The following is a 20,890-nucleotide window of genomic DNA, read 5'->3' as shown; positions in this document are numbered from 1 at the left end:
AACTGTGTTACTCAGCCGTTCCATTCTGAATTTGAAATGAAGCAAGATTCCTCCTAAAGTTAATTGGCTCCAACCCAGAGAGTCCTAAATTGAAAAGGAACCCATGATTTAAGGTTACAGCTCTAACGTGCTATTGTATAACTCAGTGATTCTTGACTATCCATTCGGGGCGGCACGGAGACTGTAAGCAGGCTTCTGGGGGGGGGTCTGCGAAGCAAGGGTGGCATTAGACTTCTTGGGGCCCAGAGAAAAACCTGAAACCCCATCACATAGGGCTAAAGCCTAAGTAATTTAACTTTGAGAGCCCCCTGTGGTGTAAGGTCTACGAGGTGATTGCCCTGCTTTCTACTCCTTAATGCTGATCCTTGCTTTTATGTGCAGAAAAACCACTGTGGCACAGATGGGCATGCAGCTTTGATAACATTTTGGGGGAGGGTCTCAGAAAGAAATGGTTGAGACCCCTTTGTATAACCACAATGAGACATACATAAATATATCATTTATTCCTTTATACCATCAACAATAGTAAATTATCCTAGTTACATTGATTCCAAAGGCATTCCATTGGCATGGTTTTTTTTAATGAAGACAAAATTACATGAACATTTTTTGAATTGTTTTGCACTATTAAGAAAATATTGTTCTCATATTTCCATCACTGCATAAAGATCATGTTATTCAAATGTCACAAATTAATTAAATTGCAAATCTAAGAATCTTTTTTCATAATTTCTGTAAACAACCATAATTGATTTCATGGCAAACACTTTACAGAATAAAAGCCCATTTTAATGATCATCTGAAACTCCTCAGCAGGACTTCAAAGAGTCATGGAAGGAAGTTGTTTTTTCACATATGGTAGCTTTTCATTATCACGATGCTGCAGCTCTTCTCTTTGGATTCTCTTGTTCTAATGAGCCTCAAAGAACATAGGAACTAATGATCATAACACCACATAGTAAGGCCTAAAAGCATGATCCTGCCATTGACTGTGCCTGAGGATGGGTCACTCTGAACTTAGTGCTGAAACTTGTCACAGGCATAGGGCTGAGCTGTATATAGCCAGTTGCAGGATCAGAGCCTAAAATTGTAGCCCAGATTGTTGGGTATGAAAGGGAAGAATTCACCTAGAGTTTCCATTTGTTGTTTTTCCGACAAAATTTGAGGAACGTCCACACTGCAATTGTGTTCTTCCACAAGAAAATCGAGAAAACATTTGTTGTTTTTCCGGCATTGGTAATCCTCATTCTACGAGGAAGAAGCCCTTTTGTGAAAAAGCTCTTTCACAGAAAGGCATGTGTGGATGGGGAAGAGAGAATTATTTCGGAAGAAGAGGAAAAAAAAAAAAGCACAGGTGCCCTGGTGGCCATTCCGTCCATTGCAATCACAGCTTACGTGGGAGAGAGTGTCCATTCAGTCTGTACTCTCTCTTTCAAAAAGCAGAATGCTTTTTCTGTGCACTTTTGCAGTGTGGATGCTCTCTTTCGGAAGAAGTTTTTTCGGAAGATCTCTTCCAGAAAAGCTTCTTCCGAAAGAATCCTGTAGTCTAGATGAAGCCCTAGAGTCATTCAGGAGCAGGCTAAATAAAATAGTTATGGGTTTTAATGTAGAGACCAGTAATGCACTAACTGGTGAAGATGCATGAAATGACCCAGAACAACCTTTCCAACTCTGGTGTTTATCATTTTAAATGCAACTGCCCAAGCTACAATAACAGAACATTGAGTAGTGATAAGCAATGATCATGGTGATGTTTAGAAATCTTTTTCAAAATACCATGTATCCTTCATGAGAAAAGCAGATATTTTGCATCTTTATTGAAAAACGCAATGAAAAGTTATTGAAAGTGTGATACTGCTATGTACTTGAGAGCTATAGTAAAGGGTTTGGTGGTTTTTCTTTCATTGAATGTTAGTGTACTTCTTTGAAAGCTGATAAAATGTCCACAAGAGTTCTTTTGACAGGCCCAGTTGGCTCAACATATAATGGTATAAAGATAATAGAGTTGCATGAATTGAAATAGACTTAATATGGAAACTCTTGTTTAGCCAGAGAGTTATTTTTAGGAAGATATAATAATATGCAAGAAGCTGTGTTTTTGGTCAGCCCAAAGCTTCTGGCTGTAGTATTAAGCTACTTGCATGATGAAGCTAATTTATTATTTGCAAAAAGTCTGATACAATGAACAGGGAGGAAAGATACTTCCATGTTTGAAAAACAAAACAAACAAAGAAAAGAAAACAAAAAGCCCTCTAAAAGTCCCTGTAGAAAAGCTTCTCAGACCTGTGAATGAATCCTGGGTAAAATTCCTGCTTGTCCATAGAGGTAGAATGAGGCCCTAAGTCTTCAGAACAGAGTTTCAGCAATACTTGCATTGAACTTGGCCAAGTGAACCTCTTTTGGGTCAGGGGCTTCTGACTCAGAGAAAACTCAGTCGGGGACCGCATACAAGTGAGAAACAAACAACAACAAAACAAAAAAACCTCACTGATATGGCCCCTGACTAAGGAGAATGACACTCCCCCTATTCCCCTTGCACACCAGAACTTAGGAGGGCCTAGGTAGTAGATTCTCTGTGCTCCAGCCCCATGGTGCGGTTTCAGGAGGGCTGGAGTGCCAGCACAGGCTCCCCAGTGCCTGGGGGGGGGGGGGGGGGGAGTCCTGAGCCTTGGGGGTCACATCCAGGCAAGCCAGGGGCCACATCCAGCCCCGGGCCTAACGTTCCCCACCACTGAACTAGGCCTTGTATAGTCCCTCTGCAAATTTCTGTGATGATCACAGAAGAGGGGTGGTAACAATACCTAGAGGGGTCAAGTTGTGTGTGTTCCAGTGTGGTTGCATGGCAGGATTTGGGGATGAGGGGAGGTGGAGACCCCTTATCTCTCTAGCATTTCCTCACAGAAGAGAGATTTCTCTCATAGAAGTTTCTGTAAAGCAGAGATGTTCATGGAGATGATACTAATGGCAGTGGTGAATAATTTACATGGGGGCATACCTGGACACAACTCTCCCTATCTCCATATACCAAAGAGTGGTAAGCAGTTCTGGGTGGACTGTATGCAACATCTTTCAAAATGGCATAGCAGAATCCACTTGTGAACATTCCTCACTCTCGGTACCCATGGAAGTATACCCTGAGCCCAAATTTCCTCTGCTTTGAAGCAGGTGGAGTCATTTATATCTGCGTAGAGTGAGTATAAAATGTTACTAACCTAGACTGACAAATTTGTACTCACTTTTTAGCACAGGTGTAAATGGATACACAACATGAAGAGCGATGGAGCATTAGGCCCAAGACCTTCAAGAAGTCCTAGTGAAGTGTTGGTCCTCTTCACAGCAACCTTTAGGATTATTAATTTGGCCCACAGGATGCAATTAAAGTATATAGCATGTAGAATGGTGCGGAAAACACCATGCATGCTTTAGTGCACTCATTAGAATCCACATCATTTTTTTATTATAAATGAAACCACAAGTCCTAAGTTAGGTTCCTTAATTGTCCTGTGAGCTTGTCTGATCAAGTCAGTGCTTTGAACAGGGTCTGATACTGAACTCCTTTTGTGAGAAAATCTTTGCTGAAGTCCATTGGAGCTCATCTTGTGCAGGGATTGGAGAAGGCGCTCAGGATCAGGATCAGCTATTCTAAATTAAAGGGATGTCAGAGGGAAATAGCAGTAACTGGTTCCCTTTCAGGTCTGTTGTGAAAATTAAAGTGGAAATGGGATACGCTATTAAAGACATTTAACTGACTATGCCGAAGCCCATTTCAATATGTGCCTGATGAGGGAATAAGCCTTGCAAATGAATTACTTTGCTGCTAATTCATGTAAAACCTGCATATACAGTGAAGAGCTCTTAAATAAATATTTGATAAATGAATAAAACCCTGGCACACTAAAACGCCAAAATATAATGACTGCCTGACCTGATAAAAAGACATAATTACATTTAATGAAAACACCTGCCAAGTGTAGATATGCAGAGTAGCACCTGATATTTTCTGCCCACTCCAGTCTGTGAGTAGCTATAAGACCCAGACTGCACACCAATATTGTTACCAGCTTCTCCTTATTGTACTAGAGGAATGCATTCATGACTATCTGGCCCCCAATCTGTTATCCGGTTGATGATATTCAGCCTATTGTTCCTTTCATGTTAAATTTTTCAGAAAGCACTTTTAAAATGAAAAAGGCATGCTTACTGATTCTCAGACCTCTGAGCATGGGATCCATTAGCCAAAGTCACCAATAGCCTTCTGCTATTGATCATTTGAAGAATTCATACACATTCTCCAGTAAGCAGGTAGGGTGGTATATTTTCACCTGTCAGGACCTGAGTGCACTAATGCACCATATTAGGAACCATCAGATATAGTGATGGCTGTGTGCATCTGACACCTAGCTTTAGGGGGACACTTAGCTAAAATCACTAATGGAGAGGGCTCTGGCCATCTCAACATCGTCCTTATTTTTCCAGCTTATGAAAATAACATATATGGCTTGATGTTGAAGGTTGCTTGAGCATCCACAATACTCATTGAAGCCAAACGGAGATGCTAGTGTTCCACACCTTTCAGAATAATCCCCATAATATCATGTGATTGGCAGAATGTTTTGGAGAGGACTTGTTGCAGGTCAAGATTGACATGCCTTGAGGGTCCTGTGTATCTGGTTTGTGTCAGTGGTTAAAGCAGTGATTTTCAACCTGTGGCTGCAGACCCCGAGGGTCTGCAAACTATGTCTAAGAGGTCCACAAAAGGTTGTCATTACCATATAGCACCTGTTTTCAACCTGAGGTCCACCAACTATATCTAAAATTTATAATGGGGTCTGCACTTCCATTTGAAATTTTTAGGGGTCCACAAATGAAAAAAAAATTGAAAACCATTGTGGACCCCTAAAATTTTCAAATGGCAATATGGACCTCTAAAAATAGTCCACCTACACATGTGAATGTGTATGTGAGTGCACTTGCAATAAGAAATGTTTTAGTAGGGATGAAAAACATGCAAGTAAGGAGGATGTGATAAACTTTGCTCAAGGGGGATTGAAATTCATCTCTATGTTAAGACCTAGCTAAGGCCACTGACACTTAAGAGGAAATTAAATAGTGCCTAGACAGGAAATCAATAAAACAGTTAAACCAGATTTCTCATATAAAAAGACAAAATTTACTTTCTGCGAACTAGTGTCTTTCATTCTGTGTGAGGTTCTCATGGCCAGTGGTATTCCTAGATAGATCCTGGACTGACTTGCCATTCTTGTTGAAGGTTATTTGGTCCATTAGGTCCCATAGTGAGTACATGCTTTTACATCCCCATAGCTGTAGAGTGGACAGTTTGGGTAGTGGGAGCAAATTTACATGGATGGACTCTCTTTTAGTGCAGAGGTATTTTCAGTTGTTGCAATACAGTGACTGAAGTATTCGTTCCCTAATAAATGCTCTTATTGTGAATTATATAGCATTAGAGAGTACACAGCTTTTCAGTCTTACTCTGCATGCCTCTCCCTGCATGCTTTTATCATCCTTATTTTTTCTTCTTTTGCTTCTCAAAGTAAAGCTAATTCAAATGATGACAGAAAAGCTGCTTAGTAAGAATTAACTGTTTCCTCTGTATTTGTGATGGTCAATGTGAACTGGCTTCTCAGTTACTGTTTCACTCCACCCTCAAAAATATCTTTTCTATTAATTGCTACAGAGATGTAGAGAGTGCAAACGAGAGGCAGACTCCATTAACCACTCAGATCTTTGCAACCCATTTTGTAAATAACCTCTTCTCAAATGATCATTTTGTACAACCCTGGGGCTTGTTCATCAGACTTCAGTAGAGCTGCACCATTTTACACTAGCCAAGAGAATCTGGCTCTTTTTTGGGAACCAGATCTTCAATGGTATTTAGGCACCAAACTCTCATTAATTCCAACAGGAGTTTAAGTGCCTAAATAATATGTGGGCCGTGATGAAGACAGGAACACGTTTCCTAAAACGGGAGATTCAGACTTTCCTGAGGACACTTGGTCAAATGCTCCTTTTCACAGAATAGTTTCCCATTAGCACAGTTTTGAATGTTAAGGAATCTGACCCTGATTATAGAGATCACCCAAGCAAAGGATTCTTCATAGATCAGAGTGAGCTTCGCTTCTATCTGTTTGTTGCTGAGCTATCTAGCCATATTATGCAGTAGCGAGAATGGTTATAGCTTGTTTTTGTATGCTTTCACACACAAGCTAGGTATTTCTAAATGTGCAAGATAAGAAGAGATGTTCATATGGGTTGGGGGGAAAAGGAAGTATTTACTGATTAGATTTTGTTAAACATGTATTATTCTTTTGCATTGTACATATCTTTACTAAAAAAAAGATCAATTTTATCAGTAAAACATTAGCTGAGTTTAAATTATTTTAGTTTTCCTTTAGGACAAACAAATGTGAGAAAATTAGTTTCAAAGGTTGGCTTGATGACACACTCTGGGATTTCTTATGGCTAACAGAAATGATAGAAGGATTTGGGGAAGATGATACACATGATTCCTTTTTTATGTAAATTGTCGCATTTGGTGCAACTTTAAACACATATGCCACTTTGCAGAAATTTTAAAATATCAGGTACCTCAAAAGAGCATAACAATTTCAAAAAGCAATACGAAAAAGCCAAAACCCCAAACAAAAGGCTGTGTCTAGACTGGCCAGTTTTTCTGGAAAATCAGCCACTTTTCCGGAAAAACTTGCCAGCTGTCTACACTGGCTGCTTGAATTTCCGCAAAAGCACTGACTTCCTACTGTAAGAAATCAGTGCTTCTTGTGGAAATACTATTCTGCTCCCGTTCAGGCAAAAGTTCCTTTTGCGCAAAGCTTTTGCGCAAAAGAGCCAGTGTAGACAGCTCAGATTTGTTTTCCGCAAAAAAGCCCCAATGGTGAAAATGGCGATAGGGGCTTTTTTGAGGACGCGTCTAGATTGGCACGGACGCTTTTCCGCACAAAGTGCTTTTGCGGAAAACCATCCGTCCCAATCTAGACGCTCTGTTCCGAAAATGCTTTTAACGGAAAACTTTTCTGTTAAAAGCATTTCCGGAAAATCATGCCAATCTAGATGCAGCCTAAAGCTATATTTACATCTTTGGTTTGGCATTCTCACTTTCTCCCTTGATAAAGTGTACCAATTTAGACAAATGACTGTGCTTCCTTAAATGGTTGGATTTTTTTTATCTGAAGTGGAGAAAAGCACAGCACATTAATATAACTCTTATGTTCATATCCTGTCTAGGGGAGGTCAGGACTTTTGTATGGAAGGTGCTGGGTTTCCTTTACACTGTCTTAACTTCTCATTTTATTTTTCTCTCTCTTTTTTCTGTCTCTTTCCTGATTTGGCTGCTTAGGGACAGACAGGTAATGGAGAAGAAATTGAAAGGGAAAATACAGGGAAAATGTAAATGAAAAGAAGTTATTATAACTGTTATAATGAAGTGCCTTTCATTTAAATATAAGAATGTAACGCTGAAATGAACTTGTGATCCTGAAATGCATTTTTAATGAGTTTCCTTTTTATTTTGCTGCTTCAGTGGCATATTTTAAAGACCCTTTGAAAAAAGCCACATTAAAAACCCCACCAAATGCCACAACATGCAAAATTGGATATTGGTTTATTCCAAAACTGCTGATCAGGAAGAGTGGCTCTTCAACACAAAATGTTGCAGTCACTTTATTTAAATGAGTTTGAATTTGCATTGTGATGTGCCATTCTGATTTAGAAAAAAAAAATTAGATTTTCAGATCAAATTGACCCAGCCAGTGAAGCGTTAAGAAACTGGCAGGTTTAGTCTGAAAGCCTCATGTTATATCAAACCTGCAGCCGGTGGAAGTCATAGAGCACCAGTGAGAAAACAACTTTCTCACTGAAATCTTTCTCTTGTTCCTATGTAAGATTTTTGTTCTCACATATTTCTCCTTTTCCTTGTAGGGGAACGCCCTTTCCACTGCAGTCAGTGTGGAGCCTCGTTTACTCAGAAAGGCAATCTCCTTCGCCACATAAAGTTGCATTCGGGCGAAAAACCCTTCAAATGTCACTTGTGCAACTATGCCTGCCGACGCAGGGATGCCCTCACGGGCCACCTGAGGACTCATTCTGGTAAGTAACCACATCCAAGCACTTTTTGGACAAAGTTTGCTTACTTCCTGGTCAGGGCGAGGTGTAATGTTCATGCTCACTGCCACTAAGTCTGCAAAGACTGCTTAGGTTAGGGTGCAAGTGGTCTCATTTCAGGCTTAACCAGCTTGGGATATGAACAAAAAGTGATTAGCTGCAAACGTTGAACAGTGAGAAAGCCTCGTCACAATTCTATTTATTTTAGCAACCCCAAATAATCATCTTTTCTTTATTTCTTGGCCCCAGGCTGGTTGGAAATTTCCATGTTGGGTTCTGATGTTTCAACCCTTAGGGGAACAACCCCTTTAATGGGACTACTTGCATGAATAAGGATTGCATCTGAGGCTATGTTTAGTCCAGAGTTTTCTCGGAAAAATGGCCATTTTTCCAACAAAACTTGTTATGTCCACACTGCAAGTGCATTCTTTCGACAGTAAATCGAAAGAACAGAGGGCTTTTTGAGCAATTGGTAACCCTCATTCTATGAGGAAGAAGCCTTTTGCGAAAGCGTTCTTTTACAAAAATGTGTGTGTGGATGGGGAAGAGCGAGGTTTTTTCAGAAGAAGAGGAAAGAGGAAAAAGCGCAGGTGCTCTGGTGGCCATTCCATTTACAACAATCACTGCTTACATGCGAGAGAGCGTCTGATGCTATCTTTCAAAAAAGATCACTTTTTCTATGCGCTGTTGCAGTGTGAACGCTCTATTTCGAAAAAGTTTTTTCAGAAGATCTCTTCCAAAAAAGCTTTTTGCGCAAGAAGCCTGTAGTCTAGATGTAGTCAGAGTGAAATGTACCGTGGTGTAGAGGCTGCTTGAGGCCTCTGGACCAGTTAAATCCCACTTAATCCCTCAAATGAAGGTATGAGTAATGCACAGGTTTAATGTTGGGTCTGAATATGAGATTATTTCCACCCATTGTGGACAACACATGATTTGTACTAAATTTTACTGTTAGATGTTTCAGATAGGGGTTGGTATTTCTTAAAATAAAACGACTCTAATGGAGTCTTATGGATAAATATTTTCTAAAATACTCATGCTTGTGCATGAGTATTTCACTGAATAAGGCTTCTTAGTGTTTAAAAAGTTCACAGCATCATGGTCCTACTGAGAAGCAAATCCAAAATAGTACCTTCACCAATAAAAGTAGCCAGTAACCATGCCAACTGGGGCTGTGATTTCATCAGGTTTCACAAATCAAGCTGGAATAAGCCTGCTGAGTATTTGGGCAGGAGGCTTCCAAGGGAATCCCCTTATGCTTCCTGTAGTGATGTTGGTCATTTGCTCTTTGAAGTTTAGCATGGAGCCAATGACCTTGTCTGGTGGTAGCAGGCTCTGGACTTACCATTTTTTTAATACGAGGCCACAAGTGCTCACTAAAGATTGCTCTGTTTGTAAAAACAGTGGTGTTCTCCCAAGTGTCTAAATAAAATTCTCTTTGGATTTTGCTTATATCAGTTCCTAATTCAGAAAACAATTGAAACAGAAGCTTAATGTTAAACTTGTGCTTAAGCTCATTGATTTCAGTGGGACTTAAGCATGCACTTAAATAATGTCCTGCATATAGATTTTTTTCTGAACTGGGTATAAATGCATTCTGCTTATTTAGAATTGCTATTTCAAGGTGATACAGTATTCCTCTTCACTTCCTACCTAAACAAGTATTGTGTTGTGCTTTATGCTATTTAGCCGCTGTAGCATTCTACTCCAAATGTAGGTGAAGTGTTTTCTGTACAGTTTGAATAAAATTTTGAGATTCTGTAGGACATGAGACACTATATAAATACACAATATTATTATTAGCAAAGTGACATCAAGGCATGCAAGTATATTGGTGATCCCAATCCAGTTCCTAGCTGACAGTGATGGTAAGTGAAACTCAAACATGAAGGTTGTATAACCATCCAAAAGTATAGCTCCTTAGCAAAACTAGCCAGTCTTACAAGTCTACAGATTTTGGGCCAGAAATCTCATGTGAACGGTCATGGTTGTAAAATTCCCCAGTACTTTCATGGTCATCATGGTAGAAACACCACAAGCAGAGCCTCTGTCTTGAAATTTCAATGCTTTTCTTTCTGGATTCTGACAAAGCCAAGAAAATAAAAATATTTTTATAAAAATTATCCAAGACTTATTTGAACCTTAAAAAAGGCTCTGCTTGGATTGGGCTTCAGTTTTAAGTAAAGGATAAAGATGGTTCTTATTTCATCAGAACTGGTGGAGAGTTGTCTACCCCCACAAAAACAGTCATCACAGTTGGCAGTCTCTGGACTTTGAACCTGAACTGTCTTCTCCTCCGTACAGTTCTTTACTCATCAAACTGAGAATTCTGCCCCACTCCAAAGCAGAGGCACATAGGCAAAGAATGAAGGAAGGTTTGTAGTGCTGCGATCTTTTCTGCCAAACTGGCAGTTGCCCAATATAATACATTCTAAGGGGTAGCGTCCAAGGTTCTGAAATTACAGAAAGTGGGATCCCAGCATCCTGAGGTAATTTTCAAATTGAGAACCCAGGATTTTAACATCATCAGTCCTAGAATTTTGCAAAGCCTTTAACTTTAAAGAAACAGTTATCAATACCCTCATCTTCATTTTACAAAACCTGGCAAACAATACTTAAACATATTTGCCAACATCCTTTGAGGTATTTGGTGCCTCTGTGGTTCTCTGATTGTGCAGTTGCTTATCATGAGTCACCAAGACAAAATTATGATACTATATTTGCCCCAGATATTTGGGTCAGTTCCAAAGCAGAGAAGGAAACCAGTCAGGACAAATGACACACCGAATGTGTGGGGAAACTGAGATTGTCCTTGTTTTGAAGATTTAAGGCTAGATTCTTTGGCTGATGTAAATCAGGATAATTCTGTTGATTTCAATTGAGCTATGCCTATTTGTATCAGCTGGTCTTTAAATTAGAGGCTACTAGAAGACTTATCCAGTGTTGCTGGGGTCCTTCAGGACAGGGGGGCTGATGGTGTATGGGGTGCAGGAGTCAGGGCAGGGCCTTGGGAATGTGGAGGAGCGACAGGGTAGGAGGTTGGGAATGTGGGGAATGTGAGAGTGAGGGCTGAAGGCGAAGTGGGGGCTCAGGTTAGGGGGTCCCATTCGTCAGAACTTTCTCTCCCAACCAGATGCCAGGGGCCTTGGCTCTCCCTCCCCTCTGATATTGCAGCCAAGGGCTGAAGCAGGGAAAGGATTTGGGGCAGGGAGGCTACTTACATGGTCTGGTGGCAGGTAAGATAGTGGAGCCCCAGCCCTACTGGCCACTCTCTTGGTGTTGTGCTTGTCTCCAGTGAACTCTTTGCATTATAGCTCTCCCCTGTGCTGACTGCCCTCAGTGGACACTTTCAGTATCACGCCCCTCCTCTATGGGCCCTCCTCTCTCCATCCCTTCCCTTTCCATGTTATGGAAAACAGTCCTATTCCCAGCTCTTCCCATTTCCTTGGCATAAACAAACCTTAACCCTGCTTTGATTTAAGATAAAAAGAAGCTGCATACCAAATTTGGTGGTCTTAGCTCTTACCACTTAACGAGTTCTTGAACAGACAGACATTTCTAAAATAAATAAATAGATAACTACATTCTCATTGTTTTTAGAGTCCCCAAAACTCCATTGATTGTTGGCTGTGTATGGTGATAGCATGAATGATTTCTTGTTGTTATCATTGTTATTGTCAGATATTTAACTTAACTCATTTGCTAATTGTGTTTTCTGCAGTTGGCAAACCTCACAAATGTGGATACTGTGGCCGAAGCTATAAACAGCGCAGCTCTTTAGAAGAACATAAGGAACGCTGCCACAATTATTTGCAAACCATGAGCCTTTCAGGCAGCTTGTATCCAGGTAGGAGTCAAAAGCAGTAAGGGTGTGCCGGGAACCTGTAACCTCCTCTAACTTATTAATTGCCAAGGAATGGTCTAGTGGGGCTAGTCAGATAATTATACAGAGTTATTTCTATACTTAATTCATATTTCATTTTCTTGGCTCCAATCTAAAACAATCAAGCTAAGATATGAAGGCCAATTTTGACTGTCAGATAGAAACATCACCTTCCAGTAACCAGCTACATGACTTGGAACTCCTTAGCTCACCAGCTGTTCAGCCTAAAGAATTCATAGGGCTGAAACTTCCCTCTTTATTTTGAGTCCTACAGATTTCAATACTCAGAGATATAAACTCTTGTTAAAAAAGTAATTTGCACCGCCAATAAGATTTACTCCAGAATGTGCACCTTTGGTATAAGGGAGGGGGGAACACACACACTCACATTCTTTCTCAACCTTGGGTCTTAGTGCACAGCAATGAGTAGGTGCTCAGTGCCAACTATTCCTCCCAGGCCAAGCAGGTGAGGCGAAAGAGAGATGAACCTTAGCTCTGCCCCACAATGCACTGACTAACCCAGAAGAGCCAATTTGGAGAGAGTGATAATTTGCTGTTGGTAGGCACCCATCCTAACCAAAGAGGAAGTAGGGAAGGAAATCATGCCACTCTGCAACACACTTTTTTCCCTTGGGCCCTGTGCACCAACACTTGATCCCGTGCTTAGGGCATGTGGCAGGGCCATAATCTATCCCTACGAGAATACTGAATCTGAAATTGTGCCTGAAATTGAGCAGTCTTGCTCAAACTGAGACTGATCATCAGAGGTGATTATACCATACATGTTTGTAGGCATTAGTTCAGGTGGAGAGTATAGTATCAATGTACAGAGGAATTTAAGGTTACAGTCCATCTGATAAAATACATTCCTTGCTTACCTTTTTGATCTTGTAAATATATATTATTCATTTCATTAAATGACAAAATGGTACATTATCTCTGACCTATTTTCAATGATGCCTTATTTAACATTGTGTATCTGTACAGCACTTGAATATGTTTTTACATGTTACAAGAAAATGTAAAGTATATGCACATAATAATATCACTGAATGTAGCTGAGATTCTTCTGACAGACAGCATGTTAAATCAGCACTCCTAATTTTATTGAGGGATTGGAAAATGTATTAATAGGAGGAAAGCTGAAACTAACATATTTCAGGCAGTGATTTTTATTCCGTAATGTGGTGATAGGATTTAGAAGCAAATAGTCTCTTGGGGTTTAAAATTTCCAGTGCCTGGCAGAAAGGTTCAAAACATCTGTGGCAAAATAAAGCCAAAATCTGTGTTAGCTTTCCAGTTACTTGCTGAAAATAAAATATTATTAATAAAGAAAAATATGCAGATGAAGCTCCAATCACTAACCAGAAACTTTAATAAAAAATAACATAGATTTATGGGACTGTGCTTATTATAAACCCAAAGCTTATATGTTCACAGCAGTTAGGGTTGTTCAGCTCAATATTTAATATCTGAATCAGATTGAAATTTGGCATGATCATAAGTAGCTCTTAAGAAAAAATGTCATACAGATACCTATTATATTTACTATGACTTTGATTTTAGAAACCAGGAGTAAAATGGAAGGATTAGCATATATTCTAACTGCTGTATTTTGCCAGGGATTCTACTTTAACAAAAATTGGTATTATTTCTCAATTGATAAACCTGATTTTCATTTTAAAAAAAAGTGTTGAAAGGCTCCCTAGCTCATCACAAACAGTTTGATTACAGATGCCATTTTTCAATTTTAAAAATATTGTAGCTCTAAAATAGTAAATATGCAACAAAGCAGTCAGAATGGGGCAAGGTCTTTTTGGAATTTAAAGATAGTTTTAAATGCATGTTTTCATATTCAGAAAAGTCAGTCTTATATGCAACAACTGCTGTTCATACAGCTTTTCAGAATGCATTATGGAGCTATTACAATGGTAATAAAGTCCCACTGATTGTTGTATTGATACTAGAATCATAGAAATGAGGAGTAAGGTCATCGGGTCCATCTCCTTGTTACTGCAAGCTTATTCTCCACAGCATAATTCCTAGTATTTTGTCTAGACTAAATGAAGAAGTATTAAGCAATCGATTTCTAAAATGCTTTTTAGGAGCATGATAGATCTCACTGGGAACCGTACTTAATTCAGGCAGATCCAAAAGAGAAGGGAAGAATGAGGGGAACCACATATTTTCTTTCATTTTGTCTGAATTTGAAGGAAATTTGGGGTGAAATGCTGGCCCCATTGCAGTCAATGGCAAAGCTCCAAGTAACTTCAGTGGGGCTAGAATGTCATCTTAGTATCTGCTATTATTTCTACAGACCTAAGTGCGAGTTTTGCTGTTGATTTCAATAGGAACAAATGAGACCCTCCAAGTAATATGTAGGATATCAGAAAAGACAAACTATGAAAACTTAATTGACTAAGCTGTACTCTTGTGGTTTAGTATGTGAACAGCATCAGTCAGTGAAGATATGGCCTAGTACAGCCATGAAGTCACACAGATAGATGTTGTAGACATATACAAATATTAGCAGGATGAAATTAAAATAAATTTCTTCCCTGTGAAGGGGGCAGTCCAACTAAGGGGATCATGTGACCTCTTCATGTGACTCCACCCCTGCTATTTTTCCTGCTCTGCCCTTTGCCAGCCAGGAAAATGGGAGAAGCCACAGCCACACCCACTGTCCTTCCACAGAGCTGCCTCTTCTCCAGCTCCCTCTGTACAGCAGCAGTCCTGCTGGAGGACAGGGCTGGAGGCAGGTTGGGGATGGAGGGAGAGAACAGGGCTTGGAGTTCTGCTCCTTTCCTTGGTGGGAGGGAGGGGAAGGTAGTGAGGAAAGGAGCAGAATGCAGGCAGCTCCTCTGGCTGCAGGGCTGCTGGTGTAACAGACAGAGCTGGAGGAGAGGCAGCTCCATGTAGGTGTTAGGGGCAGTTCGGTGACTTTTCAGTATGCCATACTGGCTATAAATAGCTGGTATGGCATAACGCATCTTGCTGTCCTCTTTCTTGGCAGTATGGCATTCACCTCTGGATATCAAAGTGGGTTAATTTTTTTGTTCCCACAAAAAATTCAGTGAAAACATGAAAACAGAATCAATTTTCAGGTGTTAGTAACCAAAACCCTCCCCCCATTTTTTTTTGAGGAAGATGTGGGAGTTATGAATGTCAATTTCCAAAAACTGAAAAAAATACTGTTTTTTTGGCATAAAAGTTTGCTTGCCATTTTTCATTAAAACCCCCCAAAACACTGAAATCATGTGCTAGCCTTCCTTTAATTCTTTGGAAATATATTGTGCTGCATTGCTGGATACCATGGATGTGTTTGCCTTGTGATGGCAATATAGGAACTGCTATTTGTCATTGTCTCCTTTAGAAGCAATGAGTATTTGTTACTTTGGGCCTTTATCAAAGATTTCTACCCTTTAGAGTCTTCTAAATTGGATTGGTAGAACATACGCTTTAAGGTATTCTTGGAAAACATCAAGAGCTTTCCTCTTTAATAGAGTGCATTGTAATAAGGATGCAACAGCAGTGCCCTGTGCTGACTGACTGATCACCTCCAGATGCTATTGAAGGTGTAGGTCACAGTCTTTAAAATCATAAATGGTTTAGGATCCAGTCACTACAGTGAGCACTTCAATAAGTGAGCAGTGTTATTCTGCAGCAGTGGTTTGAGACCTGCTAGGCTGCTCCTGCTGTTGGTTCCTAGTTGCTTCCATGGGGGCACTCTTCTCTGAGAGCACTTAACAGTGCCCTCTCCTGATCCGCCCCACTAGCCTGTTAACCTCCAGGCACAATATAGCCTAGCCTCTTCTACCAGGCTGCCATTTAAATGACATATTGTTAACGTTAGAGAGACAAGGTGGATGAGGTAATATCTTTTTTGGACCAACTTCTATGGGTGACAGAGACAGGTTTTTCAAGCTTACACAGCAACAGAAGTTGGTCCAATAAAAGATATTACCTCACCCACTTTGGGTGTCTCTAATATTCTTGAATTGATACATAGATATTGCTAGCATGGCAGTCAATTGGTTTTGCTTATTCCTTTTATGTTGGCAACAGATATTTTCTTTTAGGTGCCCAGTTAACACAACCATATAAGCATCCATAAATACGTCGGCACAATTATTGAGAGGATAACATGTGTCACCAGCATACATAGAACATAAGATAGCTTGCAGAATAAATACCTAAATCATTCATGCTTTATTACTTGATGATCAGATATCTGCCTTATAATTTCATCTTCTCGTAAAAAATAAAACTAAACCTACCACCCCATCTTCCCCCCAGAAAACAATCACTTAGTATGTGTTACACACACTTGATAATCTTCGTCTCCTTCACACGTTGGATGCTCAGAATAGATATAGTTCGTCCTCACAGAGCTGGTATTGTGGCTTTTTATTCTCATCTTCCCCCTTCAACTTCCATAGGCAATTTCAGCAAAGTGACATCACTGGAACCTTTTTCCTAGTGGCTCATAGCTCAGAATCTCTTTGCTGGGCTTCCTTTCTTAAACGTAATACTTCTTTGCAGCAGCAGGAAGTCAGAAAACAGTCTGAGTGCAGAAGGTCAATGCTCTATGATAAATATGTTTAGCCACTGGATTAGCTAAAATTGGATTTTAATGACTAACACTATATCAGGGAAGTAGAGTAATAGGGAACTGTCAGAGAAGTTGTTTTGTGCATAAATTATAGATACAGTAGTCTTCTGTACAAAATGATAGCCATGTCCCATTTCTATTGAGGCAATGGATATTGTGCTGGGATTTTCTGTTTCTAAAAGGTCGTAGGGGGAGGGTAAGTGGTAGAGTACTTCCTATCAGATGTAATACTAAAAGGCTGTGTCCAGACTGGCCAGTTTTTCCGGAAAATCAGCCGCTTTTCCGGAAAAACTTGCCAGCTGTCTACACTGGCCGCTTGAATTTCCGCAAAAGCACTGACTTCCTACTGTAAGAAATCAGTGCTTCTTGCAGAAATACTGTTTTGCTCCCGTTCAGGCAAAAGTTCCTTTTGCGCAAAGCTTTTGCGCAAAAGGGCCAGTGTAGACAGCTCAGATTTGTTTTGCGCAAAAAAGCCCCGATTGCGAAAATGGCGATCGGGGCTTTTTTGCGGAAAAGCGCGTATAGATTGGCACGGACGCTTTTCCGCAAAAAGTGCTTTTGCGGAAAAGCGTCCGTGCCAATCTAGACGCTCTGTTCCGAAAATGCTTTTAACAGAAAACTTTTCCGTTAAAAGCATTTCCAGAAAATCATGCCAATCTAGATGCAGCCAAAGATCTTCGAGCTTGGTTCTCCGGCCTCCTGCACTATGTGTCATCAGTTTGACCATTATAAAGTGGATGTAAAACTACAGAATGATCATGTTAGGCATCCATTTTGCATCAGTGCAAATAACTAGACAAGTCACAGAGCAACAGAGGATCAACTCCCCAAAGATGTAGTTGTACTTTGTACATCTTGTTTGAGGGGAACATGGTTACTGATCTAGTCTGCCTCAGGGACAATGGTACAAACACATAGAGTCAGTCTGTGCCTGTAAGTTCCAGGTTTTAGTTGGTTGCATTAAGAATGGAAAAGTCTGACTAGCACGATACTAAAATGATAGTTCCATTAGAATGGAGCATGCGTGCCTAACCCTTCTGATGTCATTTGATTTCAGTCATAAAAGAGGAAACTAACCAGAGTGAAATGGCTGAAGACTTGTGCAAGATAGGGTCAGAGAGATCGCTCGTGCTGGATAGACTAGCAAGTAACGTCGCCAAACGTAAGAGCTCTATGCCTCAGAAATTTGTTGGTAAGAGTTAAACGTTTGCTGTCTCCTAAAAAAAGCCTTATAGGGTTTTCAGTCTTGCATTATGGTTTTAATTTGTTATCATTAAATTAACAATATGTAACTATATGGGATTCCCTATAAGGGTGCATTGAAAAGGAATATTTCCTGCATGTTTAGATTTCCATCTTACAGTTTCCCTAGAGATTTCAGTATTCTTGCCTTTCCACTGATGATGACCTAGGTTTTCTCTATTATCGTCCTGGGAATTGAGGCTCCTATTCAGGAAAGCACTTAAACAGATGGAGGTTACGTTTCGTTAACTTTCCATATCAGGGCCAGACTCTTTGTGTTGACGCAGGTGTACGTAGGTGAAGATGGGCTGAACATAAGAGTTTAATACTCTTTCAGTCCTTCAGAAAGGTCAAATACTTGATTAGCTCATTTCTTTGGTTTAGTATCATTTGTAAACCTGGAAATGTTCGCCCAGTTGATGGGAATGGTAAAAGAAAAATCCAAGATCAAGATATACTTCTGCATATAATACTGTAAGAAATGTGAGCTTCCATAACATGCTTCCTGCTTTTACTAGTAGACATTTTCTTGCCCTGGTGACTTAAGTAGGAGCTTGTATACATTTTCTTCTAGTTGGTACACAGTGTGCAGAGTAATGGCAGGATCAGGCCTGTAGCAAAATCAGTCAAAGGAAATTGAATACAATGAGAGAGTATGCAATAATGTTTAGGTTCAGACTTAAACTCTCAAAAGCATGGAAACTCAAAAGAAAGCCTGAGCTTCTTATAATAGACAGAATATTTAGACCTCTCTAGTTTTTTATCACTTGCTTGAGGAGAAGATAAAAATCATTTGGAAGGAGTACATTGTAAGAATGGCTCAGAAGGGTAGCCATGTTAGTCTGTAACTTTAAAAACAATGTCCTGTGGTACCTTAAAGACTAACAAATTGTATGTATGTATGTATAGTATCATGAGCTTTTGTGGGCAAAACCCACTTCTTCAGATGAAATTGCATGAGTGGTTTTAAAGACAAGGTGAAATCATGACAGACCTGGTGAGGGAAGGGGATTCCAAAATATAAGAAGCCACAGGGAAGGATACTTGATTGCAAGAGTGGAAAACACAAAGGGAGCAACCTAAAAAACAACAAATAGTCTTGCAGCACCTCAGAGACTAACAAAAGATGTAGGTGGTATCAGCAGTAACTCGTATGGAGCAAAAGGGGTTAGAAATCATGCGTGGTGTAGAGAAGTTGAATAAAGAAAAGTTATTTATTAGTTCCCGTAATAGAAGAACTAGAGGACACCAAATGAAATTAATGGGTAGCAGGTTTAAAACTAATAAAAGAAAGTTCTTCTTCATACAGCGCATAGTCAACCTGTGGAACTCCTTGCCAGAGGAGGCTGTGAATGCTAGGACTATAACATAGTTTAAAGAGAAGCTAGATAATTTCATGGAGGTTAGGCCCATAAAAAGCTATTAGCCAGGGGATAGAAATGGTGACCCTGGCCTCTGTTTGTCAGAGGCTGGAGATGGATGGCACGAGACAAATCGCTTGATCGTTGTCTTCAGTCCACCCCCTCTGGGGCACCTGGCGCTGGCCACTGTTGGCAGACAGGCTACTGAGCTAGATGGACCTTTGGTCTGACTCAGTACGGCCATTCTTATGTTCTTAAGTGTGCCACAGAGGGACAAGCAGGGGAGTAGTAGGGATTTAAGTTGTGTATGCCCATTAAGAGAAGAAGCAGCCTAAATGTGATGGAGTAGGTTCAGGAAGCCAGTGGAAGGATTTGAGGCAGGAAATAATACTGGTAAAGCAGTAGGCATTCAGTGTTTAAGGAGTAAAATTTGAGCTGTGAGGACATACAGAAAGAGACAGACAGAAGTACAAGTGTGAATAGAGTGGGGTTAAGTGAGAGGAGAAGAGGCAGAGAGGCATCACTGAAAACACCAAATAAGATTGTAAAAGGAGAAGAGAGGGCCAACACAGATTCCTGAGAGACCTTGGTAAAGAGAGGCAGGAAAGAGGCATCACCAAAGAAGATATTGCTGATGTAGCTTGAGAGGTAGGAGGGGATCTAGAAGAACCAAGAGTCTCTGAAGCCTAGCACAAAGAGGCTTTAGGAAGAGGGCAGAAGCAAACGTTACCTAAAATGGGTGAGAGCTGAGAATTATGGAGATAAATGTGGTTTGTTCAGGAAGAGGTCATTGGACAGCTTCTGTGGAATGTATCTGGCCTGGTTGAAGATGATCAAGGAATGAGTTAACTTGGAGAAGTTTGGGTCACAAAGGTAGAAAATACATTTTTAGTATTACGGAAGAGAAGAGTGGTCGATAAAGGAAGGAGATAGGTTCAAGGAAGGGATGTTGGGCTATGGGAAATAATGGCATTTTTGAAGGCAGAGATGTGTGAGCCAGAGAGGAAAGAGGCTGAAATGGAGAGACACCGATTATAAAAGGGAGAAAATAACGGAAGTCAGGAGTTGGAGAGAACAGGAACTGAACAAGAGAGTAGATTGAGGGACTAGTGAAAGATGGTAGGAGATACATACCCGAGTCAGAAACTGGGGTGAAGGAGTAGAGAAGATATTGTAGGAGAGGGGAGGAGGAATCTCATGCCTGAATGTGTGTCATTGTATCAGGAGGTACAATAGCAGGTTTAATGAGGCAGTCAAGGATGGGGAAAAGGCGGCAGTGATTGTAAGAGCAGGACTTAATCGGAGCAGGCAATGCAGCCGCTCACGAAGTATGATGGCAGAGTTGATGACAAAGTTGTAGTGAAGGTAATACTGAAAATGTGTGAGGAATTCTGAGATAAAGAACTTCAAATTGCTTGATGATTAAGGACCAGATTCAGTTACTGGAATAAGTTGATGCAATTCTTCTGAAGGTTCTAGACCAAATTTGTCTCTTAGGCTTTTTGCATAAGGAAAAATCTATCAGCTGTGAAGACACCAGGAAGACCATAGAGATTAATTTGGTTTAGATTTTAACACAAATAAATATCCTATTTGGAGCAGGTGGGCACCAACTTTTTTTGTAATGTTTTTACCACCCTTATGCTGACAAAC

At 40.3% G+C, this 20,890-nt stretch overlaps 1 protein-coding gene across 9 annotated transcripts in view; it reads left to right on the top strand.

Moving 5' to 3' along the window:
- IKZF1 (IKAROS family zinc finger 1) overlaps window positions 1-20,890 on the top strand; it is a 102,702-nt gene that overhangs the window by 70,393 nt on the left and 11,419 nt on the right. For 3 of the 9 annotated variants that reach the window (XM_075921674.2, XM_075921676.2, XM_006136358.5), the window contains 3 exons: window positions 7,957-8,124; window positions 11,861-11,986; window positions 17,692-17,796. In XM_075921674.2, coding sequence (XP_075777789.1) covers window positions 7,957-8,124; window positions 11,861-11,986; window positions 17,692-17,796 — 399 coding nt within the window. Of the gene's footprint in view, window positions 1-7,956; window positions 8,125-11,860; window positions 11,987-17,691; window positions 17,827-20,890 lie in introns of all 9 variants that reach the window. The other 6 variants (XM_075921673.2, XM_006136357.5, XM_006136352.5 and 3 more) reach the window with 2 other exon arrangements.

This window comes from Pelodiscus sinensis, chromosome 2 (assembly GCF_052426305.1).
Source record: "Pelodiscus sinensis isolate ZL-2025 chromosome 2, ASM5242630v1, whole genome shotgun sequence".
Taxonomy (NCBI): Eukaryota; Metazoa; Chordata; order Testudines; family Trionychidae; genus Pelodiscus; species Pelodiscus sinensis.
The sequence above is the reverse complement of the archived record's forward strand: the minus strand, read 5'-3'. Positions and strand labels throughout refer to the sequence as shown.